The following is a 27,058-nucleotide window of genomic DNA, read 5'->3' on the forward strand; positions in this document are numbered from 1 at the left end:
ATGGGTAGTAAGTTTGCTCCTCACGATGGCACCAAGTTGTCCATAGGGATGATCTACGACCGAGCCCAGTTCGGCATGAAGATGGTTGATGTCTCTAACGTGGCTCGAGCCATGAGGTCATCAGAATTTCATCGTTTCTAAGACCGGTGTGTGTTTCGGCAGATTCACGCAGACCTTGCACAGTCTCGCATTACCGCATAACCTCATTGACGATCAGCTCGCTAAGGTAGTCCCTTTTTTGAAAGAAAATTAAATTTTTTTCGAAGGTCCTTGCTGTGGGCCTGCGATCTTGTCATGTTCTCACTGATTTGGATCTATCTCATAATAAAATCAGCGACAAAGTAACACTAGGGGTCTGTAGGGTGACGGAGTTTTCATGTATATAGGGCGCCCGAAAAATCGCTACATTATTGTCACCTGCAGAAGAGGTTAGATTGAGTAAACTCTTTCTTGAGGATAATGATATCCACGCGAATGGTGTGATGCATATCGGCCGTTACTTGGCTGAGAACGACAGTCTACAGGTGAGAACTTATTGTGTAACTTCGATCATCAACTGCTTTGTATAGTTGTCCTCTTGATATACATATAATCTCCGCTTGCTGATAGTGAATCATGAGAATAAACTCGCCTCTCGAGTAGCATACTACTGTTCAGAAGCTCTCATTGAGACTTAACCGCAGCGAAGACAATGGTGCTTCACATTTGCTACACAGTTTGGTAGCCAACTCCACCCTACTCGAACTGGACCTATCCAGCAACGACATCACGAGTCGCACTATACCGTACGGTCCTCTACCCTTATATCTGTCGTTCATTCTGGGTACAGTTACCTCACCTCTTGCCTCGCCGAGAATAACACTTTGGGTGTGATCGATCTCTCGGGCAACCCGTTGTACACGGACCCTGAGGAACCGACGATGGCAAAATCGGGTGAAATTGGGATGAAGGCTATCGGTGAACCAACTCCAATCCGAATAAATCAACACTTCTTTGTAGTGTCCGACTGTAAAGCTCGGCACGGCAATGTGGGGGGAATATATGCATATTGTCAACCACATGCGTTGTTGACAACATGAAAATTCTCACTGGTTTCCCTACACTCCCATTGGAAACTTATAAGATTAGTGAGTAAACTTCTGAGCTCAGCTGAGGAAAGCAAACATACATTCCTCCAGCACTGGTTATGATATTACCAAGTGGAGAAGCAAGCTTCGTATTATACACTCGAGGCGCCTTTTTTCAGACGGGTTCCTGCGGAATCGCCCGTTGAAAGATAAGGGGAAGATTATCAAGATGAAACCCGTATACATCAAAGCAGAAGTAGTGCGACTTTCATAGATCAACAACATCATCCTCGTCTGCTAGGGATTCGAGGACCTCCAAATTGAGGACCAAAGTTTGATAGGAGTCTTCCTCAAATGCCTCGTGGAGAGAAACTCCGGCCTTAAATGCTTACGCCTCCGCTCCTGCAAGTGAGTTATACCAGATCGTTTCACTTGCTCTGGTCATTCACAGGTTTCCGGTTGTATTGGAAGAGCGAATTACGAGGTTCGTTAGGAGACGAGATCTGATCACACGTGGCTTGAATGTGGACGCGTATGAAGCGGCGGAACTTGTGAAGTACCTCGCGTGAGGAGAAATAAAGATCTATCGCTGCTCATGGTAGATCCGACAAGTCTCAAGAAGAAGAGGAGGAAGAAGGGGAAGAGGAAGGAGTCGTTGACACTGGTGAGCTGAGGGCATCATTTATATCCTAGTTGTACAGACTCGTGTGTGGACTTCCTAAGTAGCAGATAATTCCGTCAATCCCCCGCCGACAGAATCGATCTAAGCTGGACACTTTTTCACACTCTCTAACGACCCATGTAGCGCCCACGAGAATGTTGAAGTGAAAATCGATGGGAATTTGCGTTAAGGGATGTGAGGGAGGAAGTTCATACTTCGCGAAGTATAACGACAATAACATTAAAAGCATATCTAGAGGCTACATCTTCAGCCACTCAATATTCAACTCAAATCGTATATTAACCACTGGATGCGGTGATCTCATTCACGATTTTCTGCATGACGGCTGTTATGGTCTCCATCTTCATTGAGGGGAGATCGGGCTGGACTAGTCAATCATCTCTGAAGCGTTCTTCCTCGAAATGATCCTAAACATAAAGACTTTGAGCAACCAAAGAGGGGAACGAGTCTATGGGAGAGGCCGCCCATATCTTCCTGCTCCATGGTGTCATCAAATCCGCTTATCACGAAGATTGAGCTCTCGTGGTAGGGACGTGGTGATGAATTCAAAGCATCAAGGGGCGATAAAAACGAGGGACAATCAGAACCTCAAAGTTGACCCTTCGGCCGATTAAGATAGGGTCAATTGTTGATGGAGGAATTTTATCGTAGAGCGACTCCCCCTGCTCTCCACGAGCCTCCGCAGACTAATATTCAAACAACAAGCGCCGAACATAATAATGCACATCCAAACCACCAGTGTCCATTTTGGTCTGAAACAAACTGTTTGATGGTCAATTCTTGCTCGCCTGGGAAGGTGTGATCGACCACGGAACGCTGTCAGGATAGTGCCCGGCGTTTGGGCTCGCGTACAGTTGAACATGTGCCTCCTGTCAGCCAAGGAAGCCTCAATGCTTTCAGTGTAGTCGCGTCTAGGTTGGGAAGAATTCTGGCCCAAATTGTTTACGCTTAGTGAGAAGACTTGGTATCATCCGCTAAGTCCTTATCTTCCTGTTACTTCACCGTCTTCTTCATACACTCTTGTCCTTTATCGAATAAGTCCCAAAGTATGATGGCTCAGACCTGATCACTTGAAACTCGATGGAATCCATGACAACCTTGAGTGTAAACTATTCCACTTGTAGTCTTGTCCACGTAACATCCCTCGGATCTCACCCTAGTTGGGACTTACAGCTATATGTGCCCGAGACAATCATGATTGTCTGACACTCTTTGATCACAGTGTTATAAGGTTCCACAGTTTACGGTACCACACGTTTTTGGATCACATGAGTGTACTCATATGAGTCAATTCACCCGGGCCTGTTGTGAATATCAAGATTAATGAGATCAATGGTATGGTCCGCAGGCATAGCGGAGGTGTCGTTCGAGCTACACTCCACTTGCATAGACAGGTCTTGAGACAAGACACTTACGCATCCCTCCCACAGATAACTATCGAGGATACACGAGGGATTTTCGCTTCACGGGTGGCGCCGCGCTGTAGTAACATCAAGGTGCGATCTGTCCAATCGTATCATACTCTGCCCATTGATAGTGGCGGTAGTCTCTCACAGCACTTAACAACGCAACATGACCACCCTCCGCTCAAGGAAATGCGGCATAATCATTGGTGTTATCGATACATCCATCTTCCACTGGAGCACCTGCTGTGACATGTTCGTCACCTGAAAGGGTCGGCCGCCATGATGAACAAGTCTCCCAAACATCTTCAGAATTCACGTCGCTCACTATCTCATCGTAACTTGACATACCATCAGAGCGTGTGATGGCCTCGAGGACATCTCCACAGGAGGAGCCTCGTCGCCTCTTCGTGGGTAAAAACGCATCATCAAACCTGTTATCACTCCGAGGCAGGCTCATATCCAACGCCAACGTACTGGCCGTCATCGTATCAACTATCTAACAAGACACTATCCCCACTATCACTAACACTATGTCGACTTACTCCACCAGATGGGACCGTCAATGCGTCCGTGGGTAGAGTTCTCCTCGTCTTCATATGCTGTTGCACTTCATGAGACAACAACACACAGAGCAAATCCAGAGCCTAAAGACCTCATTTTCTCCCTATTATGGCAAGGCCCTACCTCTTCCGTGTAATCCTCTACCCCGTGGCTCTTCAAAGCGCGCATCACAAGTTCTCGTCGCTTCGATTCCGCCGTCTTCAAAGTCTGTGAACAAGTAACCCTTCCGTCGAGAATATTCATGCACGCACCTTAGCGTTGTTGATGATAGTCTTCAATGAGCCCGGCACAGAGACTAACAGGTTGCCCGCACCACCGTGATACCCGTGATAGTGATGGCCGGTACTTGCAGCCGCTGCCGCCGCTGCTGCCGCTGCAGTCACGTTTGCTGATGACATCTTCAAATGAATCTTCGACCCCACAAGGATGCCCCCCCCAGTTGAATCAAGGCACTGTGACGATGACACGCCAACAATCATTCAATAGACTTCTATTAGAATACGAAATAGATCAGCCGAGACAGCCTCGATGTCCTACAGGATGCCGCTTCGGACGTATTCCAGCAAAGCATAGGCGTACCCCAGCTCTTCGTCCAAGGCCTGAGCACACTCAGCATAATTTGTGGTCAGAGGGACTCTCTAGAGGAACTTACAGCGACTATCCCATCGGCGCCACTAGTGTGAAAAACTTGATGATAAACTTCGCTCCGCCGATTGTCAACACGCCTTTGTAATCTCTCTATCTTCAGTCGACCTCTCTCGATTGCGGCATCATACGAACTGGGAAGGGCCGGTCCAGCATCTCCTCCAAGTTTAACATTCCGCAGCCGGAATACCTCCAAGGCGATTTCCTGAGTAACGTCGTCCCCGGTGAACAATCAATTACGTGAGGCTCACCTCGCACTCAGCTTCAACAGCCGTATAGAACGCACCAGCTGCTGAGAGTTTACCACCATCAGAAGCGCCGGCTACTGTCCATAGAGCCTTCCAATACCACTCCTTTTCCACATCATGCGCGCCTGCAACACAGGCCTCTCGACGCCGCTTGATATCGAGCGCCAAGGAGGCCAGCAAAGCACACTGTTGGACTCGGCTGAGACAACCCACTGGTGGTAGCGTCTCGAATGATGGCGGCGGACAAAGCACAAAACTCTGAGAAATAACCCTTCGAGCAAGTCAACTCACTGACCCCACTACCTCAAGTTCGGGGTTTATGAGCAATGCCAACTCGCAGTCAGAAGCATCTGGGCGGTCTATGATGATCTCCAGCGGGTTACCAGGCACATGCTTCGAATCCAGCCAACAGTGAAGGTTGTCTTCATAAACCACGGATTTATGTTTCAGCCACCATATCTTCAATTTCAGGGGTATCCGCCTTGGGCTGAATCTACCATCGAACTCAGTCTCGCTTCCTTTTTCCATCCCCGTAATCCACGGCGGTCGCTTGGAAATCACACAAGGCTCCTCTAGCTGCCACAGCTTCAAAGCGTAGCCGTTTCCTAGTTCTTCTACCGCCGATTGTACCACAGGCAAGCCCGGCTCTCGCAGCCACGTGTTCATCCAATCAGCAATCTCCCTAGCTGACCATCCGGAAGCATCTCCCATGGCACGCCACAGATCCTCTTCAGTGTAGGTGGACTGCCCATGGCTCTTCAAGAGTGACCCTGAAGACAGAAGTGTCGGCCACCTTACACTCGTCTTGAGTCGATACTTACGCAAACCTTTGATGAAGGCCTCTTCTCCAACGGCGCTTCGGAGCATCCGAAGCACGCATGCCCCCTTACCATAGGCGATGGTATCAAAGACCACTTCGGTGTCATCAGTCCCACTAGTGCTCGCCTTTGGACACTCGATCGGATGAGATCCTGACAAGATGCCTACTAGGGTCACCAGTGGATGCCTACGTACTTGCGGGTGAAGCGTCAGCCAACATCGCATCAAGTTGGACATCGGTGATGAAATGCTCCCAAATCCCTTTCCCGAGACACGAATTGAGCCTGATTTTTCAACTGCTATCTCTGAGCAGTGGTTTCTTACACATGCAGTTCCTTCGTGGAGATCCGAGCGTCTTCCGTCCAGGTCGGTAACAACTCGCACATGATGAATTCGAGCAGTCTGGCCATACCCTCCTTGAGCCAGAGTTGTTGAAAACTCCGCGGGGTGAGCATGTCACCAAACCACATATGGGAAACCTCGTGGCACATCAGCCGGGCGGTGCGCCGTCTACGACTAAGCAACTCCGACAGATGCTTCAATTTCGCAGCAAGAAGTGTTCCCTGACCATCCGGGTACTGCTTCTTCTCTTTTTCAATAGTACGAATCTCATTGGCAATCTTCGGCAACAAGCAATAGGTATCCTTCACCGAGATGCTACCGAAAGTTTCAAGGCCGAGACCACGATGATGAGGTAGAGCCACGATACGCAACAGGTTAGGTGGGGAAGGATAAGGCGTTACTTCACCAAACCAGAGCATCATCTGCTCTAAGGCAAACGCGGCAGCATGTCCACTCACAGCTGGTGTGAGCTCAAGGCGATCTCGACTGTGACGCTGTCGTTTGTCGAGAAGTGTGTGGTTCGCGGTGTCAGAGAAACCGTCTTCTTCACAAAAATATGCTATTCGCACTCGATCACTCGCCACATACTCAGAGAAAGGGCCAATAAAGAGCCCTACAGAGTAGGTTGGCAGTCGAAGGTCTCCCGGGGTGTTAAACGCGACCGAACCTTCGAGTCGTCGGGCCGCACTTATAGAAGTGATCGAGTTATCACCAACGTCCCTCTCAGCTACCCTCAGTGTGAAGGAAGCCTTGAAGCGTGGGTCGTCGACGCAGGGATAAACCCGACGTGCATGTCGGGGTTCCAAACTCGTACCAATATAAAACTCCTTCGCGGAAGTTGGGAAGTCACTGTTGTCAGCAAGCGCTTCCAAGTCGCTCACGTCGAGGCTGCTGACGTGACCTTTAGCATGAGAGTCAGCCGTGAATAATCCGCGTGGGGCGACAGTTATGGTACTGCCATCGAGGCGGCTTTTCAGAGGACCACACCTTGCCAGTTTCCCTGTGTACTCGACGAACACCTCGTGGGCTTGGCGTTTTACAGGAACTTGAATAGCGAGGATTCCCTCAGAAAGCTCATACTGAGCTGCCCGATCGTCAACTTTCAAGGCCGAGATTGTCATTCCAACAGCATGCAGGGAAATAATATCACACTGGACATCTACTGTGTGCAAGTGGATGCGGACTTCGCCGGAGAACACCCCTCTGTCCCGGTCAAAATTGCTGAGCGATATATCGTACGATATGGGTGCGAACCCCTCACCAGGCTTCTCAGCCCGAGCAAGAAGAGTGCCGCTTGGCATCGGGTCAGTACACAGCGAAGAGCAAGTTGGTGCAGCGGGGGATGCGATGGACGGTAACTTGCGCGCCATGAGCCTCTATGACATAAGATACTCGACAGTCAAATTTAAACTGATAACATGTGATAAAAGGGACGTTTATAGAGACAACTCATTGTCTAGCCAAATATCACGAGCAAAGCTCCCTAGGACGTGACCCGCCGCGCTCCCTAAGAATCATCGCTACAGAGCTCGTATTTAATATCTATTGACTCTCCCACTAGTAAGATACTTATTGACTGCGACATTGACCATACTAGGTGTGGCATATCGGCCCCACCCAGATTTCTTGACCCTACCGGCCTCTCATAAGCCTCTAAAATGTGACCCTTACCCTCCCTCAGCATTACCCGGACATGATAAAAATCACCCTTCCGGCGGTGCATGGGATGGGGCGGCTATGCCCATTAATCCGATTATACCGATAGAGTTAATCGCCTTTCCACGGGCAACTGCGTAATTGATTTTACTAGGCAATATCTTGGGGTGGCATACCGACCCCACCCAGACAACTTGACCCTACTGTTCTCCAAAAGCGTCTAATATGTGACCCCAACCCTCCCTCAACTCCCCTTCGGCGGTGGACGGGATGGAAAGAACAATTCCTCAAATGGGGCGGCTATGCCACATCTCGAGGTGGCATACCGACCCCACCCTATTGGTCTCCAAAAGTCTCTAAAATGTGACCTTAACCCTCCCTAAACATTACCCGCACATGATGGAGATCTCCCCTTCGACTACCGCTTTTTTACCTCACACTGACCTTAGGCGTACCGCAGACAACCCAAGTTCTCCATTACGGTAAACAGGATGAGCTAAGGTGATGGGGCGTTCTGGGAATTACCAACTACGAAGCACAAGGCAGAGCAGTGTATATGATGAAAAGAGTATATTACTGTATATGGGATGATTTAGAAATTGATGCAGTGCATGGTAATAGGAAGTGGTAATCAGCGCACATCTTTTCTGACCATGCTTACTAACATGCCTTCACTTCTTGGCGCATAGAACGCGGCTGAGCCAATCGAGGCCCTCATAGAGACCATCACCGGTCGTGGCACAGCAGGACTGGATGAACCATTGTCGATGGCGCATCGATTGTAAGCCCAACTGATCTGTCACTTCACTGGCTTTCATAGCATTTGGCAGATCCTGAACACACGGTTGATCCTCTCAACGATAGACTGCAAAATAATTCCGTAATACTTGTTTATTAGCGAATACCAAGAGGACAGCATCTCGTAGTTCCTCTTCGTTCATCATTCTCTGCAACTCGTCCTTAGCATCGCCAATGCCTGAAACCGGCTAGAGTTTAACAGTAAATCATTCATCCTACGGTCACGGTCATTGGAGTCCACCACAAAGATTAAACCATGGGTGTTCTGATAATAGTGCCTGTTCACTGAAACTGTCAACGAGTTTCAAGACAATGCAACACACCTCCACAGCGGCCTGATCTTATCCTGTCCACCAACATCCCACACAGTGAAACTGATATTTTTGTATTCAACAGTTTCGACGTTGAAGCCAATGGTTGGTATGGTAGTCACCACTTCACCCAACTTCAATTTATACAGGATAGTAGTTTTGCCTGAAAGCCTCAACAATGGTCACCACGAGAGCCTTTCACCGGTCACCTGCTGCGTCCAGGCCCACCATCAAAATTCGCAATTCCTTCTTGCCGAAAAGACGATCCCAAAGCGAGGAGATTTTGAGACCCATTGCCGCCTAACGATATCACAAACTCAAGGTGACTTACCAAAATGCGTCGAATCGTAACGATGCGAAATCAACCGCGCTCGCCCAGCGCAATTCAATTGAACACTGATCGTATCTAAATGGTTGTAGAAGTTCCCGTTCAACTCCTCATGAATTCTGATCGTGGTGTATATCATGCGAGAATCTACTTGCTCAGATTGGTATCCCCACGATCTTATCGCATAGACTCGGATCTTTCCCAGTTCCATCATGCACTTGTTCAAAAGCGTTTTCGCTACCCTCATAGTAGAGCTTTTCACTCTACAACGTCTCGGGTCCACCCTAAGCGATGATGCTCCTTGGAGAGACGGCCTCAAAGTTTCCCACCAAGTACAACGGCCCAACACCCCCCTATTGGCACTTGCCCTTCTCAGGTCGACGGTTTAATCTGCCAGCTCGAATCCACTGATTACGTACTTGCGGTCAACCTTAATACGGCTGAGATTCTCGTTGAAATCCCAGACGAACGCCCTATAAAGTGGACTCCCTTGCAACGGTTGAAGGTGCAGTGTTTTCCTCCTCAGGACTGAGATCGCCTTTCCTGACGACTCTCCAACTGATGGTGATGAAGAACGCTGCATTGACGCGATTAATAACCTCGAGGGCGACATTGAAGACTCAGACACCATTCAAACGGTCGTTCAGACTACTTATGCTGGTCTTACCACCACAGACCTCCAATAGATTTACCATGTCATGTTTGCTATTGTTTGGGGCCTCCACTGGGGCTGTGTTAATTGTGCCTTCTGTCGTGCTCAAGAGCTAGCGTTGTGTCAACCGTCCGTTAATACTGATGGTCTACTGTGAAATTCAAAGTGTATATCACAATCGACTATGTTGCGACAATTGCTATCATCACCCACTGTCAAACGAGATGAACCACGCTGTATTATATTGTGATGTCTCAGGGGATTGCTGAGTGATGACAACCGCTCATAAGCGTCTTTTAAACCGCCGAGCCTGTCATGAGAAGCCAGTTACCTTCATAGACCTCCCCGACCTGGCACTACTGACGATATTCGCGTTGAGTGGTCAGCCTCTGGTTTGCTCACTCATCTCCAAACGAGCTCTACAAGTATGTGATTCCTCCTCTAATAACTCGCTGTGGCGAGGGTGCCCTGGCGGTCGATTGGGGTATGCTCGACGACTCAGAGACAAACGTTCAAGTGTCGTAACAAAGCTCCGTAAAATGACTCGGAAAGACCTTCTGCCTAACTTACCACGCCAATGTGAATACCTGCATCTTTTCAAGTGGACGTTGTATGTGCGAGAAGAGGCACCGTCAGTCGACTCGGGGCCTTTCAAACACACAGCGAAAGAGTGGACGTTTGGGCTGTCCGACCCCGGCCCGTTTGTGGTGTCGGCGTCTGGCACTGTATTTCGGCTCACCTTCTCGGCTCACCGGAAGCTCATCAGTTGGCCACTACTCCAGAACGCTACCTTTCGACTGAGTGCGCGGTCAGCGGCATTACTAGGTGTTGAAGCTGATATATTCTCGGGGAAAGTGAACGTTGTAGAAGAGCCTGTTGGTGGCTGTGATGAGGTTGTGTTGGTGTCTACTGGCCGCATTGCAATCGGCCTGTGGTCGGGCCCCGAAAGTGAGGTTGCGGTCATCTACCTCAATGTTACCTTCTATGATATAGTCAGGGCTTTTGGTCTTGCCAGTCATCGTCTCGGGGGAACCCCCGATGACTTGGACCCACTGGTCGGACTTAGAGGGCTCACAGTGATGGTAGCACTGAGAGACGGCGCTACAGTTGTGTTCAGCAATACTTTCTATCGTGTGGACGCTGAAGACACTTTCATACAGCAACCTGAACCCTCGGCTGTTTTTCATGTGTTAAAACCGCATCAATCAGGACAGGCGTTCGAGTTCCCGATCGATGGTAGTCTTAGGCTGGCCTGGCGTACAAGGGCTTTTACGAGGTTCTGGCATGCTGTCACGGTTGACGTGGTGGTCTTCACTGAGGACCACGAAGTTCTATGGAGTGTGAGCGAAGTGGCTCCACTCAGAGCGACGTCCTCACGGGTTGATCATTCTGCTACTATTGATTTTGACGTCACCGAAGACTGGAGGCAACACTACGTGTCTTTGGCTCAGTCGAAAGTGGCGGCCCTTGAGGCACATGCCCTGGAGTCGATCGATGAGAAGTGAACTGCCCTTCAGGAAAATCTACCATCACTGTTCCCCTTTAGGTCGTGGCGTCTCGACTCGATCACCCTGATGATTACCCTAGAGCATCTAGATGCCTTCTATGGAACTCACCGTGCTCGCAGAGGCACTGTGACTGAGTTGTGATCATGACAGCGTGGGAGGTTTTGTGTTCAACAGTGGGGGATTTTGGGCGAGGAAGTGTGATGGGATAAACTCGACATCGTCGTGACGGTCGTAGCAACTGAATTGGCGAGAGTCAATCGTGCGACTGTCGCGATCCCACAACGAGAAACGCATATTTGCCTAAGAAAAAAACGCTCCTTACGCATATTGGAACGTCTGAAGTGAAGAAGAAAGTTGTCTAAAACTAATCACAAATAATATCAATGAAGGAGCCGTCGAAGGGCACGAAACCGAATTCACAACAACGACGCTGGCCTGTACAGAATACAGCAGTGATTCTGATTTCGCAGTATCTTTTCTGATGAGAGAACACGTTAGTTCTGCAGTAACCTGATAGTTCCCGAGCAAGGTCATTTGCTCAACATGAACGAAGGCCGGTCGATACCTCGAAGGCAATCAAGTACTGCTTTTCGATCGTCGTGTTCACGAAGGTTTAATGTCCCAGTGTACTGAGTTGAAAGATTAGCTCACACCGCTTCATCGGGTGCTTGATTCACCTCTGATCACCGTGATGTGGAAAAGTTACGGTATGGAATCAGCTCTAACTCACAGACTGCTGAACAACAGTCACGCATTAGCTCAGAGAACAGCGTAGTATAACAGCAGTGATCATGGTACACTAAATCCTCGATGATAATCTCAGTAGAGCTTCTCGTTGCTGTGAGGCAGCCGCACGTAGGAGTGCTACTTGCTCCTTAAAGGCCTCGTCTAGAAGCTCATTAACCTGACATGTTAGTGACAACGACAGAGCCTATGAGGCCACACCATCTCCAACGGGGCGGTGTGCGAGACGGGCGGCGGCGGGGGAACCGCGGGGAAGTTCGACCAACTGTCGAGGGCAAAAGGTTGATGACCATAACAGTGACAAACAATATGCTTCTCTGATGAGGGTTGTTCACACTGAGTGCCGATGCTCTGTGGTAGGCCGTCGACCTGATGGAATATCGGGGGATTCGACACGTTAATTACGACCAACCTGCACGCCTTGCTCGACGCACGTTCGAACCAAAGGACGACGTCTCGGGGAGGATCGTGGTGTTTGGGGTGCGGCGATGTACTGTTCAGTTTGAACTGATGTACTCGAACTAAGACGAGGATTAGAGGTGTCCATCGGACCTCCGGACGAGGGCCGTGGCTTATCATCATCAGGGACAAAGAGTGACGATTCTTCCTCGAAGTCCTCATCTGCATAGCTAATGTCAACACTGTGGCTTCTGAACACTTCGAGTGTTGATCGAGAACAGCATGGGGCCTCACCCGGGGACCGCTTCGTCTGTGGTTACGTCACGATCTGGTTCGATTGATTCAGTCTGTTGGGCATCATTTTCGCTGTGGTCAAGGCCGGCTTTAGCTATTGGCCCAGCGAGCTCCTCCTCGACGGGGGGTTCCTCTGTCACACTGATGTGAGGTTGCTCTAGGTCGCTAGCAACCTCGGATGATGAGGGCTCGGAGGGCAGCTCTAACTGCTCGAACGACATGATTCTGATGCCGCTTGGCGATCTGAGAGGACGCAGGTTCAAATCCCACAGCTGACATCAGCAAACTACTCGACAGTTAACGCATGCTTTTCTGGGGTCAACTGAGGTTCTTCCTGCGACCTGTGATGAGATACTTAGACCAGCTTCTGGTGTGACTCACGGTTGTGATGGAGCCGAGTCGGAGTTAAGGAAATCCGACAGAGTCTCGCTGTTGCCGTCCTCAGAGGTTGCATAACTAGTCGAAAAATAATGTCGTTCTCGAATTTGCCGTTTACATTGCTCTGTTCGGAACCTCCTCGGCAACCAACTGGAGCTCTTCTCTGTGAGCATTCCCTTCACGAGATTGCAATTTAGTGTTGGGTTGACGGGTGAGACGCCCAAGCCTGACTTGAGGCGGTTGAGTTAGGTCAACAGTATAAGCCGCGCCTCCTGAGGAGGTGGGCATTCGTCTGATGATTATTAGCACTCTCACCTTCCGTATAGCTGTTACCAAAGGGATCGTTGATCTCCTGCCGATCGAAAGGAGAATTGGAGGGAGGTGGGATCGAACCCGAGTTCCTCATTGGCGAGGAACGTTGTGTAGTGGAGGACCAGGACATGAAGTGCTGTCCACTAGAGAACCCCTAGAGACTCCACTCAGTAACCCCATGAAACCGGTGGAGCCCATCAGATGGACTGCCCGACGTGACGCACCAGCTTACCACTGTTAAGCCCAAGCCGTTCACGTTTGCCGATCCGTCCCTCTTAATGGTACTTATGGCCTCAACCAGACATACCTAATCTTCTGCCTCATTGCCTGAAGCCTCATATTGAGACTTCAGGCAACGAGGAGACACGTCACGTTCGAGAACTTGAAATCTTGCAGCTTCTTAACGAGAGCACTTGTCAAGCGCTTGCGTGCAAATTCTGTGTCCTGACGTATGTACATACGCATGTCCGCAACCATTGACTCTAACCGTGGCGTTCAACGCGGTGCCCTGGGCCAGTCCAGTTTCGTGCATTCAGCTGTCGGTGATGATGGGGAGGAGGATTCCCGTGACCTAACATCGGGGATACCCGGGACGCTCTACCTCCCCGGCAGCAATCTCAACGGCTCTAACTTCTTCTCTACTCTCGAGGGATTTGATGATGAGATGCGTTTCGAGAGGGCTAGCAAGATGCCCAAGATTGACCCTTCTGGACCGTTCTCTTGTGGGCCTACCCTTGGGGACCAACTAGGACCGAGGGACGCGGGCTTCGACACGTCCATGACGGGAGTCAATAACAATTCGACCCTCCTTATGAAGTTGCTCTCTTCAACTGATGTTGAAGGTCACCATGCGCCTGAGGAACCCGGTCCTAGTCATGCAATTTACTCGGCTTTGTTGAATTTAGCCACGAGTGGAGGCAATCGATCAACCCCTGGAGCCTCCACTACTTCCAAAGGCTCAGCTGCCAATATTAATAATCGTGAGCGATCAGCACAAGGTCACCACACGGGTCCTGCTCTCATCCTGGGACCAGAATTGTTTTCTGCTGGTCTCCCGCAGTCCATGGGCCTAACGACTCTAGCCGCAGCCGTGACGACTCCCACGGTTGGCCGCAAAGTGAGGAGGGTTCAACGCAACTATGGTACTGGTAAGTTCGCTGGTGCCCACAACTTCCCGAATGATGATGTTAATGGTCCCGTAAGGGTGGTCCGTAGAGTTCACGGTTGGGTTACTATTCTGAGACATGGAGGTAGACAAGCCACTGGCCCCTACCGTGAAACAGTTCATCAATGTGTTGAGGACCAAAAGGAAGTCCATCGACTACGTTTGGAAAGGGGCCTGACCAATTCTGAGTTGATGCAACTCCTTGAACAGATGAAGGTTGTCACTGATCGACACCCGTCTACGCAGTTGATCAAGAAACCCAGGAAGCTGGACTATACGGCTCCCATTGGCGTTAGACGTATGCACAAGGGTTTCAGAGCGAGTGTGCGAGTGAGGGGTAAAGAGGTCTATGGTCCACTACGACAAGATGTTGCTGATGCTACCTGTGATAGAGAGGAAATGATGAAGTATCGTCATGTAGTTGACGCTCCTGGCATGAGGGCTTTTGTTAAGACCCTAAAGGAACGCGTCTATCCTCATCATCAACAAGAAGTCCATCGTTCTCTGCATGGCGAGCAGGCACCGCCCTCTAACACTCATTCTAACACTCATCGTGTAATGCCTACATTTGCGACCGAAGCTCAGGGTCCAATCTTGTCGATTGGCTGAGGAACGCTGTCATCGTACTTTAATTTCCTTCGCGTTCGCACCGAACTACGGCTGACCATCCATTAGTTTTGTTGTGTCACATCTTATAATTTCGTATTTCGCTCGTATATGTAGTATTTGTTCTGAGGGGTTTTGCACCGTGTTCAAGGGTGTCAAGGGTGTATGGTGGTTCGACTCTAATTTTCACTACTAAGCGGTAGTGTATATTTCTCATTTGCCACAACCAGTATTAGCCGTAGAAAGTACTACCAGGTATAACAGATCTTGTGGGAGATCCTTTTCATATCAAAACTCGGATCGTGTTAACTTCAGTGAGTCGACAACTAACTTGGTCATTGCAAATGTCTGTTCAAGAGGAAGTTGAACGAAGGACTAGAGCCCACTTCGCAACGGCCACAGCCATTGACGTGGTGGATATGGGTTCAGAGTGTTCCGGAGCTAAAGTGAGCCAACTAGCAGCATCGAAGTCGGTCGGAGCGCATCTGTGTTGAGTCCTGAACATCAACATCAAATTCGTCACAACCACTATGGGTCAGTTGATTTATAGTGAAAAATTCATGAAATCTGGTTACGGAGGAATATTTCAAATGGAAAGAATTTTTATCGCGTTTATCATCTCCAGTTTTATGATTGATCTGCTTACTCGAATTCCTCCTTTGCTCAGTGTAGTATATCCACGATGCGGTCCTGATGCAGTGACTCGCACTTGTTGTTTTTTTTTCAGTTGGGCATACTGGTAGTCGACCCGAGTTTTGAGGGAGTGTCGACGATAAAACGCCATCGTGAGGTATGGTAAATGGTCATGAATCGGACCTCATTCGTATCCAGGTGCAAGGAATTGTGAAAGATCTTTTAGACTCGGGTGAGCTGCATGCTATCAGTCTCCAGGTGAGGAGGATTCTCAAGGGTATAGACCTCGGGCATAGCGGCCCCATTCGCCAAGTATACTTATCGATGTTAAAGACCTCGGGCATAGCCGCCCCATTCGCCAAGTAGATTTCTCAATGATAAAGACCTCGGGCATAGCGGCCCCACTCGCCAAGTATACTTCTCAATGGTAAAGACCTTGGGCATAGCCGCCCCATTCGTCCAGTAGATTTCTCAGTGGTATAGGTGCTCGAAAAGAATATCCTATTCTATGAGCATATCATCGAGGATTCAGCTCGGCAATTTTGTAATCCAGCTCGAATTGAATTTCGCTATGGAATCCAACCCAGACTACCCTTTTGGCGTTAATTGCCATACATTTCTCAGACGCTCACACCAGCCCAGTGGGAGAAGAAGCAATCTCAATAAACAGCCGATCCCAGTTTCCATGACGCTATGCTCAGAGTTACACGGGTTGCGGGAGCGGGTCGATGGGCTTACCACGACAGGCCCCAGTAATGCCAACAGTGGCTTCCTTCAGGTATCTGTCTGTATGAAAACCTTTTACGATGCAACATATGTATGCCATAGTTCGCAACGAGTCACTATATACGGACTATGTAGTTTGCTATATCTTATCAACATCTCAGCATTTTGGGAAAATGTCATCAACAACTAAAGCGGGAATGAGCCCGGCTGTCGACTTCCGTCATCTCATATCGGTTTGTGTCGCCGCTGCACAGGGAGCAGCGGGCATCATTCAAGATGTCCACGACAAGGGCTCGTTGGGGTTGGTCGAAAAAGGTACTGAGGGCGAGACAGGGTTTGATTAAAGCGTGAGTTTTTCTTATTGATGTGAACTTGAGGACGTTGATTGACCTTAGCACTATTAGAGCTCTACTGACGCCCCTTCAAGTCGAGGTAACACATTTTCGAACGGCTGGGAAGCCGGCAAGAACCCTTACTGAAATCCTTTCTCGAACCAGTGAAATTAAAACAGCTTTGTAAAGAATCAAGCAAGTCAGCACACAGATGTAGATGTAATCTATCTGTATGATTGACGTGTTGTATGCTGTCGATTCAACAAGGAAATTTGACCAAGGTATGCGCCTATCTTCTAAGCTTCACTAACTTATTCCGAGCATATCTACATCATGATGTCATAAGGATTCTCTGATAACACTTGTCATTCCTGGTGGTTTGGATTCTCTGATAACACTTGTCATTCCTGGTGGTTTGGAGGTATTTGGACTTAGAATGGTCTCTTGAGTTCGAATGACGAAGATACATGATGGGTTCAGAGGCATGAGCCATTCCTGTTGAAAATCGTACGGTTCAATCCCGATGAGTCTTAATTATCAGGTTGCGGTGTTGATTCGTTCACCGGAAGACCGATGGACGATCCTCAGACAGAAGCCGATCGCCGTGCTGAGGCCTACATAATGTCTATTTTAAAAACACAGGTTAGTAAGCGTAGCAAAGGGTATCTCTAAGGTTATCCACTAGGTACCTAATCTCGATCCGACGAGCATCGTTGGCGAAGAAAGCGAAGAGGGGGAAAGTGAGGGGGATGAATCGGAAGCAGTGGATGCTGTTCAAGGCTCTGAAGCTCCTGAAGCAAGGCCTGTGTTCACGGAAGCGGTATTAAATGCATGGCCAGATGATCTTAGTAGGAGGTGGGATACTGTATGGACTCCATAGTCCATCGACCTATTCGCCCTCCATACTATGGAGGGTGAATAAGTTGAAGGACTTGGAGGTCGTAAACTGGATGGGGGAAAACGTGTACGCCTGAACGCGATAAGATCTGAACTGCATGGCTGTGGCATATCGACCCCAATGTACGCAGATCTGAGCTGCATGACTAGGGCATATCGGCCCCGGTATCCGTAGATCTGAACTGCGTAACTTGGGCATATCGGCCCCAGTATCCGTACATCCAAACTGCATGACTGTGGCATATCGACCCCAATATCCGTACATCCAAACTGCATGACTGTGGCATATCGACCCCAATATCCGTACATCCAAGCTGCATGACTGTGGCATATCGACCCCAATATCCGTACATCCAAGCTGCATGACTGTGGCATATCGACCCCAATATCCGTACATCCAAGCTGCATGACTGTGGCATATCGACCCCAATATCCGTACATCCAAGCTGCATGACTGTGGCATATCGACCCCAATATCCGTACATCCAAGCTGCATGACTGTGGCATATCGACCCCAATATCCGTACATCCAAGCTGCATGACTGTGGCATATCGACCCCAATATACGCAGATCTGAACTGCGTGACTGTGGTATACCGACCCTAAGTGCGCAGGTCTCAACTGCATGACCGTGTCGTAATGACCAATATGCGCAGATCTAAACTGCATGACTGTGGCATATCGACCCCAATATCCGTACATCCAAACTGCATGACTGTGGCATATCGACCCCAATATACGCAGATCTGAACTGCGTGACTGTGGTATACCGACCCTAAGTGCGCAGGTCTCAACTGCATGACCGTGTCGTAATGACCAATATGCGCAGATCTAAACTGCATGACTGTGGCATATCGACCCCAATATCCGTACATCCAAACTGCATGACTGTGGCATATCGACCCCAATATACGCAGATCTGAACTGCGTGACTGTGGTATACCGACCCTAAGTGCGCAGGTCTCAACTGCATGACCGTGTCGTAATGACCAATATGCGCAGATCTAAACTGCATGACTGTGGCATATCGACCCCAATATCCGTACATCCAAACTGCATGACTGTGGCATATCGAACCCAATATCCGTACATCCAAACTGCATGACCGTGGCATATCGACCCCAATATCCGTACATCCAAACTGCATGACCGTGGCATATCGACCCCAATATCCGTACATCCAAACTGCATGACTGTGGCATATCGACCCCAATATCCGTACATCCAAACTGCATGACCGTGGCATATCGACCCCAATATCCGTACATCCAAACTGCATGACTGTGGCATATCGAACCCAATATCCGTACATCCAAACTGCATGACCGTGGCATATCGACCCCAATATCCGTACATCTAAACTGCATGACTGTGGCATATCGGCCCCAATATGCCACAGTTTCCTAATAACCCATACCACACCCGAACTAACTCGTTGACGAATTGATAACTTGACAGTCTTGACTCTGCTCTAACCTCGTCATCAGTTTCTCAGCTTGAGAGCAAAGAGAGTTACTCAAAATAATAAGAGTCATGTCTGTTTTAGGATCAGTGCCGGCCTCGTCAATAGCGCTTTGGGTGGACCCTCTTGATGGTACTTCTGAGTTCACAAGAGGCAATTTAGGAAGCGTAACCACTCTTATAGGTGACGTCTGTCCCACTGTGGTTCTCTCCACAATACATTTCAGGAATCAGCGTGAATAACAGAGCAACGGCAGGCATCATCGTTCGCCTAGTCGATCGAGAAACTTTTGTGGGAGTAGTTGGCGTTGGTGTTTTCCGGACGCGCCCAGGAGAAAGCATTGAGGCCGTGAGCAGACCTGAGCGTGTTGATGTTGACATTGCAGACGGACTTGACATTTGCACAACAAGGTAGTAAATTGCTGTATCTTACGTTGACGTTGGTTATTCTCAGAACTAAAACTGCTCCTGTTGTCGTGGCGGCATTCGAAAATCTCGGACCAAAAACTCGAACTCTGAAACACGGAGGTGCTGGAAGGAAGTTCCTCGACGTCGTGACGGGCGTTGCTGACGCGTAAGTGGGTTTTGTTTACTAAGTAATGTGATCCAACGAGTGACCGTCATCGTAGTGGCTTAATAATTCAATCAGAGACATTCTAAGTTCGTCATCCTTCATCGAGAGACACTGGCAACGATAACAGCTGTATTCTATCTCTAGTGCTCTCAGTACTGGTCTATAGGAAATTGGTGTGTCAATCTAGAATCCGATGAGCCCTCCAGAATCTGCGGAGAGGAGCTCTTCTATTCGTCAGGTATCTGTATCCGAGACCGGGCACAAAAAGATGGGACAGCTGTGCAGGTGAGGTATCATACTGTTATTACCTTGCATATCTTCTTCTTCTTAGGCGAAGCCCTTTTACTTGCACTAGGCGGTAATGTGACCGACGCCATCGGAGACATAATAGAATACCACATTTTCCGTAAATCCACTGACGTTCTCACTAATGGCGCTGATCCTGAGCATCCGTACTTGAACGCTTATGGCCTGGTGGCTAGCATAAGAGGGTAAATTCAGTGATTCTGGAATGATGTAATTTGCTGTGTACTGTCAGGCCTGAATTCCATTATAAGGTCTTGCTTCCTGCAGTCTACAAGGCTGTTGCTGAGCATGCTCCGACATTTCCGTTGTCAAGTGAACGAAAACACGAGGCGGCTATTTGAGTTGATTAAGTTGCATCCGTCGCATATGAAAGGAGTTTCTTCTGTCACTACGTTGGTCTTCAGTTCGTGATCGTGGGGATGGACGTTTATAACTCGCTGGGGTCCTTCAAGGGTTCAACAATCACCATTTGAGCGTCCTTGAAAGACAGTACGCGAATAGTGAAGTGAACAATTAGATACCTCACGGATCAATGACGTGCTCAAGCGCTCATTAGCGATAACGAGAGTATCACTGGCCGTGTGTTGGCATCAAATAGACCAATTTCTCCACCGGAGAAATAAAGTGATAGTGAGGTGAATTTAGTGAAGGTGTCTGGAAAATGACGGATGAATAAAGTGATAGTAATGTGAATTTAGTGAAGGTGTCTGTACATCATGCCTTAGGTACCTGAGTGATATCTTGCATTCTTGCATCTGCTCAGTGATTCAATCGTCGTATGCGTGCATGCTCCTTTACACGTGTATTGGCGTACATAAATGAATCACGACTACGGTGAGTTGCTCCAGGACCGCAGCGGAGATATAACTACTGGTGGCGGCTTTTCTAGCCAATACCAGTTAAGTGATGCCATCCCCGTTCTCGAGGGATCACCTTTTGCCTTCCCTCAAGGGTCTGTTATCACTGGTGACACCACTCATGAAGCTACTCCGAGGACTACTATGCTTAACAACAACGACTCCCCTCTCCAGCAATCGGTGGATATGATGTTATTTGATAACTTTGGTATGCCGCCTGGTGAACCATCGAGTCGTAACGGATGTGACGTACCGGAGTTTGACGATAACTTAACTTTAATATCTCGATTATTCCTGTACGGCGATCGCTTGAATGCTCGTAAACAGGGCGGCAACGTCCATGGACCACAAGCACTAGGCTACCCTGCTGGTTTACCTTCTGAGTGCAATTCTTTGTCTGCAGCTACTACTAACCTTTTTGGTGGCAACTCTTCACCAGTTTCGAACAACGCCTTCAATCCCCTTGTATCTCATCATCATCGTCCGAGCTTTCCCATTGAATTTTCCGAAGTACCATTTCGGGGTGATATATCGACTGACGACGGCAACGGGCCAATCAGGGTCGTCCGACGGTCTCGCGGTTGGGTTACTGTCCTAAGGTATGGAGGTAGACAAGCTACAGGCCCCTACCGTGAAACAGTTCGTCAATGTGTCGAAGATCAAAAGGAAGTTCACCGACTACGTCTGGAAAGGGGTCTGACAAATTCTGAGGTGATGCAACTTCTTGAGCAGATGAAGGTTGTCACTGATCCTGTTTCCTCAACTCGAAAGAAGCCTAAAAAGCATGATTATTATGCTCCAGTGGGCGTTAGACGTATGCACAAGGGCTTTGCAGCCAGTGTTAGGGTGAACGGTAAAGAGGTCTATGGTCCACTACGACAAGATGTTGCTGATGCTACCTGTGATAGAGAGGAAATGATGAAGTATCGTCTTGTAGTTGACGCTCCTGGTATGAGGGCTTTTGTTAAGACCCTAAAAGAACGCGTGTATCCTCATCATCAAGTACGTCCAACATCGGTGGGAGATAACAGCAACATCAACGCCGATGAGAGTTTGTCGAATATTATTCGGGAAATGGACGTTAACCCTTTATCACCCACCCGTTGTTGTCAGTAGTAATAGTATAGTCTTCGGCTCGTAGGTCTTGGTGTAGCAGTTATACATTTACTTGAGTAGCTAAACTCAGTCGTAATTCTTTCAGTGTTCGGCTTCACGACTTATATACAGTTCGCTCTCGATTAACGCATCAGTGTCGTGTGAACTTGTATTTGCGGCGCTGTATGCTGTCTATGGTCATCTCTTTATTTGTCGTGAAATCGGTTAAGTGGCGGGGGCTTTTGAGATGACATTACATTTTTACTCGTAGCAATTGTTTTTTCAACAAATTTCTTATTGAGATCATCGGAGTCGTGTTCTATTCAGTTGGGGAAATTTTAACTGCAATAAGAAGAAGTTGTACATTAGTGAGTGCTTAAACGCCTCTCCTGAAACGATCGTGGGATTAGACTGAAAATGTGGAAGTCGATCCGCAAGAAAAGAATTTGAGATACTATACACAGAGTTGGAAAACTCCCGATATTCGCGGTGATATGCAGTAGTCGTGGAACATGTTTTTCACATCACTAGGGTGGTGGTGGTGAAACTCTATTGTTAAAAGTGTTGTTCAGGTTGGACTAGAGTTGACAGTAGAAGTAGGAGTGATTCGAACGTGTAGAGGGAAAATATGGACCTATGGTCAATGTTGGCGAGAATATTAAAATTATAGGGGAAAATTCTGGGAAATTTATACGAAATTTCTACTCAGATTTGCTCAGTGAGGATACCCTTAAGCTCAGCTGAGGAGAGCTATATATGATGCAACACTGATGTCAATTACTTAACATCGTGTCAGACTCAGGCGAGCCACCTGGACCGTCGAAGCAATCAGCTTTACTCACACTTTCACTGAGAATATCTACACTGTAATCACAACTGATTTCACTTTGATAACGCTGAGAGTAACGGCTACTGCTCTGGAGCTTACTTTTTATCGTCCTCCTCTTGAAAAAGTCAGAGGAATATGTGCCTAACTTCATCACTGGAGTTTCACCATCCGTTTTACGCGAAATTCGCGGCTTATATGCGTTTTTCGCGAAGTGAAATGTGAAATGTGCTTCTCACTGGTGTTTTCAAATCACTAGGGTGAAACTCCACTACTTGTTGAAGCTCTCGCATAAGGATTACTTTCGATTGTAGCATTTGCATAACAACAACAATATCGATTTGCTTCGTGTTTGTTCGGAGGAATATTCTACCACTATATGAGATTGTCGTATGTCTCCTCACCGAGTCGTCGGTATGGATGCCATAACTTCTCCTCCTTGCGTGTTAGTGATTGTTAATAGGAGTAGTTATCTGTGGAGTTTCACCACCACCGTAGTGATATGGAAAATATATTTCACGACTACTGCATATCACCGCGAATCTTGCGTTTTTCACCGAGTTTTACGACGCCACTTCACGTAAAACTCCAGTGTTGTGAAACTCCAATCTTTACCTTCTTGCGGTACCGACCGCTCGTATTTTCATAAATAGCAGTCGACAGTAGAGAAAACTCCTACGGTGAAAAGTCAGACGGGAAATCTATCTGTGGTGAACTACAGTAAGTGTTGGTGATAATATGAAAAAATTTTGGTAAGAAATTTTAGGAAATTCTCGTGATTTCTGTGCTTTTTCGCCGATAAATTTGGGTATAAATTTCGATAGTTAGTGAGGAAACTCTTCTGAGCTCAGCTGAGCATATGTAGATGACATTTGTGAAAATTGATATCATGCTTAGTCGCTCAACAGTGGGGGGGGGGTTGTTGGGAGGCCAGTCGGATGATCGATTGATGATATATTTAAATATATGATATTAATATTTAATATTTGATATTTGATATATTTATGGATGATATATTTCAGCGTCCCAGATTCGCCACGAGATGGAGTGAGCGAACACTCTTTTTTTTCCTGCCCTTGGGGAAAGTAACGGAAAATTTATGGGAAATTTATGGGAAATTTATGGGAAATTTATGGGGAATTTATGGGGAATTTATGGGAAATTTACGGGAAAGTTATGGGAAATTCACGGGAAATTTATGGGAAATTTACGGGAAATTTACGGGAAATTTTCGTTAATTTCTGTACACTTCTACCCGAATTATATGTGTGTAAACTTATGACTCCTGAGCTCAGCTGAGGAGAGCAAACATATATTCCTCCAACACTGAAATTTTACCAAGCAGTGTGGGGGGAAAATGTTGGTGATAATATAAAAAATCTGAGGAAATTTCGGGAAATTTTTAGTAATTTTTGCAAACTTCTTCTACCTGAACTCATATATGAACTCCTATCGTTGCCGAATATAAGACTCTTCTGAGCTCAGCTGAGGAAAGTAAACATGTATATTCCTCCAACACTTATACGAGGAGAGAAGTGAATCATGTGTAACTATGGAGTTTTCTATCAATGCATTTGTTGTGTTTTGAAATTTATGCGTTCTGGAGAGTGCCGTATCAGTGCGGACTAAACAGTAGAGTTTCACCACCACCCTAGTGATATGAAAAACATATTCCACGACTACTGCATATCACCGCGAATATCGCCTTTTTCACAGAGTTTTACGACGCCACTCCGCGTAAAACGGGTGGTTGTGAAACTCCAATATTAATAATATTAAGTAAGCGTTCTATGAATAAAGTTGGCTTTCGAAGTCTGTGTCGGTATCACTTCGCGTAACGGTTTGGTTCACCCTGTAGTCGCATTTTAATGGCTAATTTTGTGGCGCGTGAAAACTATCCGAGTATAGGAGCACAGGTGAGGCCACTACCAAGGCTGATGCTGCGGAAAGTCGGCATCGTGACGAAACCAGTTGTGGAAGAGGACGACGTAGCGGCTCCGATGGCCGCGACACTAGACGGTAAATGCGCATGTGTGGTTGTGTGATATGTGGGAGCAGTTGGTAAAATTAATATAACATATAGATGTATATATACTATGTTTTACGACGGAGTTTCACCACCGGTTTTACGATGTGAAGTGGCGTAATACTCTGTGAAAAACGCGATATTCGCGGTGATATGCAGTAGTCGTGAAATATGTTTTTCATATCACTAGGGTGGTGGTGAAACTCCCTTGCTCGGATGTTGGTGAAAATGATATAACTTCTAGTGAAATGGTATATATACTACTAGGGTTTACAATATGGCATGATTATCTTTTGGGTGAATCAATGGAGTTTCACCACCACCCTAGTGATATGAAAAATATATTTCACGACTACTGCATATCACCGCGAATATCGAGTTTTTCACAGAGTATTTACGACGCCACTTCACGTAAAACGGGTGGTCGTGAAACTTCGATATATAAAATCGTAGTAAACTAGATGTAATAATATAATCTCAAAATGCTACGGTGTTTCACCACCACCCTAGTGATATGAAAAACATACTTCACAACTACTGCATATCACCGCGAATATCGCGGTTTACACCACGTGAAACTCCAAAGTTCATCGTCGTTGAACAGGTGCCTGGTTCGCGGTAGCTTGCTCGTACGTGGGCAAAGCGAATGTCATCGCCATTTTCGAGGGCAGGAAAATCGGCAATAGGAAACCGGTGAGATTGGGAAAATTTTGTATTAGTTTCACCCCAATTGGTATAATCAGCGAGGAAACTCTCCTGAGCTCAGCAGAGGAAAGCTAACATATATTCCAGCACGACACGTTTAACGTGAAGTGGCGTTATATGCCGATAACACAATTGTCTCTCCCGAGTAAATTATGAAATTTGTTTTTTTGCATTCCACCGATCATCAGTAACCGGCCATTTCAGACTCGTTGGTTGTCCGCGAAGCCGCCAGCTTCACCAGTGATTGACATTTGCTTTACTCGCGCTCACTCCTCCGAACAGTCGCCCTTCCCCAGAGTACGTCTTGTTGCGACTTCGACAAGGGAAATTTCAGTCTGGGACGTCGAAACTGGTATACTCCTTTTTGAAGCCCCTGGGCGTTGCTCTTTGGCGTCACCTCGAGTTGCTGGAGTCACCAACAGCAGCACGGTTGTATTGTGGCAAAGCGGCGAGCGTGCGGTATATGAGTGGAACGTTGGTGGTGATGGTGTTTTTTCAACCGTACCACACCTCCTCGAAATGCCCTGTATCGGCGAGGTGATACTCTATGCTGCTGCTGGAAGCTCTAAGGACTGCTCATTGGGTCTGTGTCTGGCCACTGATCGCCACCTCATCGTCTGGCGAGTTGGTTGCCCCTTATTACTCGATAACTCTGCTACTACTGAGCTCGTCGGGAAATGTCAACAGCTAGTTGTATATAAAACTGGTGTTGCTGCTCTACTTGGATTCGACAAGGCCTGTCTGTGGTCGGGAATCAGCGGCGATGCGGTGGTCACTGTAGCGCTCAACACTGGACCGCCAGAAGGCCTGTTTGTGCAGAGTGACAATGATGATGTGTTTGCGTATACTAAAAGCGGTTGTTGTATGCTCGTTAAACCCACAGGATGTAAAACGACCGATCTCACTTTGCCGGAGTGCACTGTGGAGGTACTTCCTGTTGGAACTAGAGGCTATGTGGTGACGGCTACTCCGAATAAATTACTATACTATGATCTCCTAGGAGGAGGAGGAGGGTGTAGTATTCATCCTTACTTGTATATGCAAACTCCTGAGTACAACGAAGCATTCCTAGGGTGTTGGATTCTGGACCGACAACATACGGTATGGAAAATAGTGGCGATTTCGGGAGAGAAAGCACTGGGGAGGCGAATGGGAAAGTTCGATGATGATGTTGATGTTGTATTATACGGTATTGAGCATCAACGATTTTCATTTATGGGCGCGGTCAGTGGTGTGCCCGGCGTTCTGGTTGGGGGCACCGACGAGGGAGCGGTTCTACTGTGGAATATTGGAGGACATTTTTGCACAGGTGAGAAAAAATGTGTAAATCGTAATTGGGAAAAATCCCAAAAATTTTGTATATAAAAAATTGAGGAATTTTTTCTGAAGCTACACCACTAAGATTCGTTGATTTCTGTGGTGTAGAAATTGCTGAGCTCAGAAGGGGAATGAAAACGTGTATTTCAACGCGACCATAAAAACGCGAAAATCAGAACTTCTCCCAGCGAAGTGATTGAACTTCATTTATACACTACTAATAACAAACTGTCACCACAGCAGCAACTACCACTGAGTGGTGAATTATTTCTATATTGCTTCTTGAACCTGGACGTTTACGAGTAACGCAAGTATTCATCGATGATACCGTTTTTGAGGAGTAATTCCCCAACAACCACCGCGAAAGCTAACGAGGGGTTGT

At 47.6% G+C, this 27,058-nt stretch overlaps 9 protein-coding genes across 9 annotated transcripts; 6 read left to right on the forward strand and 3 right to left on the reverse strand.

Annotated features, from left to right (window-relative positions):
• Positions 1-1,636, forward strand: Pmar_PMAR019989 (conserved hypothetical protein; the record flags this gene model as incomplete). Its single annotated transcript, XM_002771349.1, has 9 exons — positions 1-116; positions 163-226; positions 267-341; positions 387-524; positions 658-785; positions 830-957; positions 1,247-1,323; positions 1,369-1,475; positions 1,519-1,636. 9 exons carry the CDS (start codon positions 1-3, stop codon positions 1,634-1,636), a joined length of 951 nt encoding a protein of 316 aa, XP_002771395.1.
• Positions 1,637-3,480: 1,844 nt separating this feature from the next.
• Pmar_PMAR019990 (hypothetical protein) lies at positions 3,481-3,651 on the reverse strand (the record flags this gene model as incomplete). The annotated part of the gene is made up of 1 exon (XM_002771350.1): positions 3,481-3,651. A coding segment is annotated over one exon (171 nt), but the record flags the coding sequence as incomplete, so codon positions are not given.
• Positions 3,652-4,597: 946 nt separating this feature from the next.
• On the reverse strand, positions 4,598-7,171 carry Pmar_PMAR019991 (protease m1 zinc metalloprotease, putative; the record flags this gene model as incomplete). The annotated part of the gene is made up of 4 exons (XM_002771351.1): positions 5,753-7,171; positions 5,431-5,615; positions 4,913-5,379; positions 4,598-4,867 (listed from the first exon to the last, which is right to left on the reverse strand). The coding sequence occupies exons 1-4, from the start codon at positions 7,138-7,140 to the stop codon at positions 4,598-4,600; spliced, it is 2,310 nt and encodes a 769-aa protein (XP_002771397.1). The 5' UTR covers positions 7,141-7,171.
• An 809-nt stretch (positions 7,172-7,980) lies between these two features.
• Positions 7,981-8,829, reverse strand: Pmar_PMAR019992 (ADP ribosylation factor 1, putative; the record flags this gene model as incomplete). Its single annotated transcript, XM_002771352.1, has 5 exons — positions 7,981-8,259; positions 8,314-8,402; positions 8,444-8,502; positions 8,548-8,698; positions 8,745-8,829. 5 exons carry the CDS (start codon positions 8,827-8,829, stop codon positions 8,098-8,100), a joined length of 546 nt encoding a protein of 181 aa, XP_002771398.1. The 3' UTR covers positions 7,981-8,097.
• A 246-nt stretch (positions 8,830-9,075) lies between these two features.
• On the forward strand, positions 9,076-9,549 carry Pmar_PMAR019993 (hypothetical protein; the record flags this gene model as incomplete). The annotated part of the gene is made up of 3 exons (XM_002771353.1): positions 9,076-9,195; positions 9,240-9,343; positions 9,390-9,549. 3 exons carry the CDS (start codon positions 9,076-9,078, stop codon positions 9,547-9,549), a joined length of 384 nt encoding a protein of 127 aa, XP_002771399.1.
• A 505-nt stretch (positions 9,550-10,054) lies between these two features.
• Positions 10,055-11,020, forward strand: Pmar_PMAR019994 (hypothetical protein; the record flags this gene model as incomplete). Its single annotated transcript, XM_002771354.1, has 1 exon — positions 10,055-11,020. The coding sequence occupies one exon, from the start codon at positions 10,055-10,057 to the stop codon at positions 11,018-11,020; it is 966 nt and encodes a 321-aa protein (XP_002771400.1).
• Positions 11,021-13,613: 2,593 nt separating this feature from the next.
• On the forward strand, positions 13,614-15,180 carry Pmar_PMAR019995 (hypothetical protein; the record flags this gene model as incomplete). Its single annotated transcript, XM_002771355.1, has 1 exon — positions 13,614-15,180. One exon carries the CDS (start codon positions 13,614-13,616, stop codon positions 14,922-14,924), a length of 1,311 nt encoding a protein of 436 aa, XP_002771401.1. The 3' UTR covers positions 14,925-15,180.
• A 1,273-nt stretch (positions 15,181-16,453) lies between these two features.
• On the forward strand, positions 16,454-20,191 carry Pmar_PMAR019996 (conserved hypothetical protein; the record flags this gene model as incomplete). Its single annotated transcript, XM_002771356.1, has 9 exons — positions 16,454-16,595; positions 17,154-17,254; positions 17,298-17,460; positions 19,056-19,154; positions 19,198-19,381; positions 19,425-19,544; positions 19,783-19,829; positions 19,876-20,035; positions 20,083-20,191. 9 exons carry the CDS (start codon positions 16,454-16,456, stop codon positions 20,189-20,191), a joined length of 1,125 nt encoding a protein of 374 aa, XP_002771402.1.
• Positions 20,192-20,668: 477 nt separating this feature from the next.
• Positions 20,669-25,460, forward strand: Pmar_PMAR019997 (hypothetical protein; the record flags this gene model as incomplete). The annotated part of the gene is made up of 4 exons (XM_002771357.1): positions 20,669-21,709; positions 22,213-22,291; positions 25,259-25,347; positions 25,374-25,460. 4 exons carry the CDS (start codon positions 20,669-20,671, stop codon positions 25,458-25,460), a joined length of 1,296 nt encoding a protein of 431 aa, XP_002771403.1.
• Positions 25,461-27,058: the final 1,598 nt, after the last annotated feature.

The sequence above is a fragment of the Perkinsus marinus genome, assembly GCF_000006405.1.
Source record: "Perkinsus marinus ATCC 50983 genomic scaffold scf_1104296963016, whole genome shotgun sequence".
Taxonomy (NCBI): Eukaryota; Perkinsozoa; order Perkinsida; family Perkinsidae; genus Perkinsus; species Perkinsus marinus.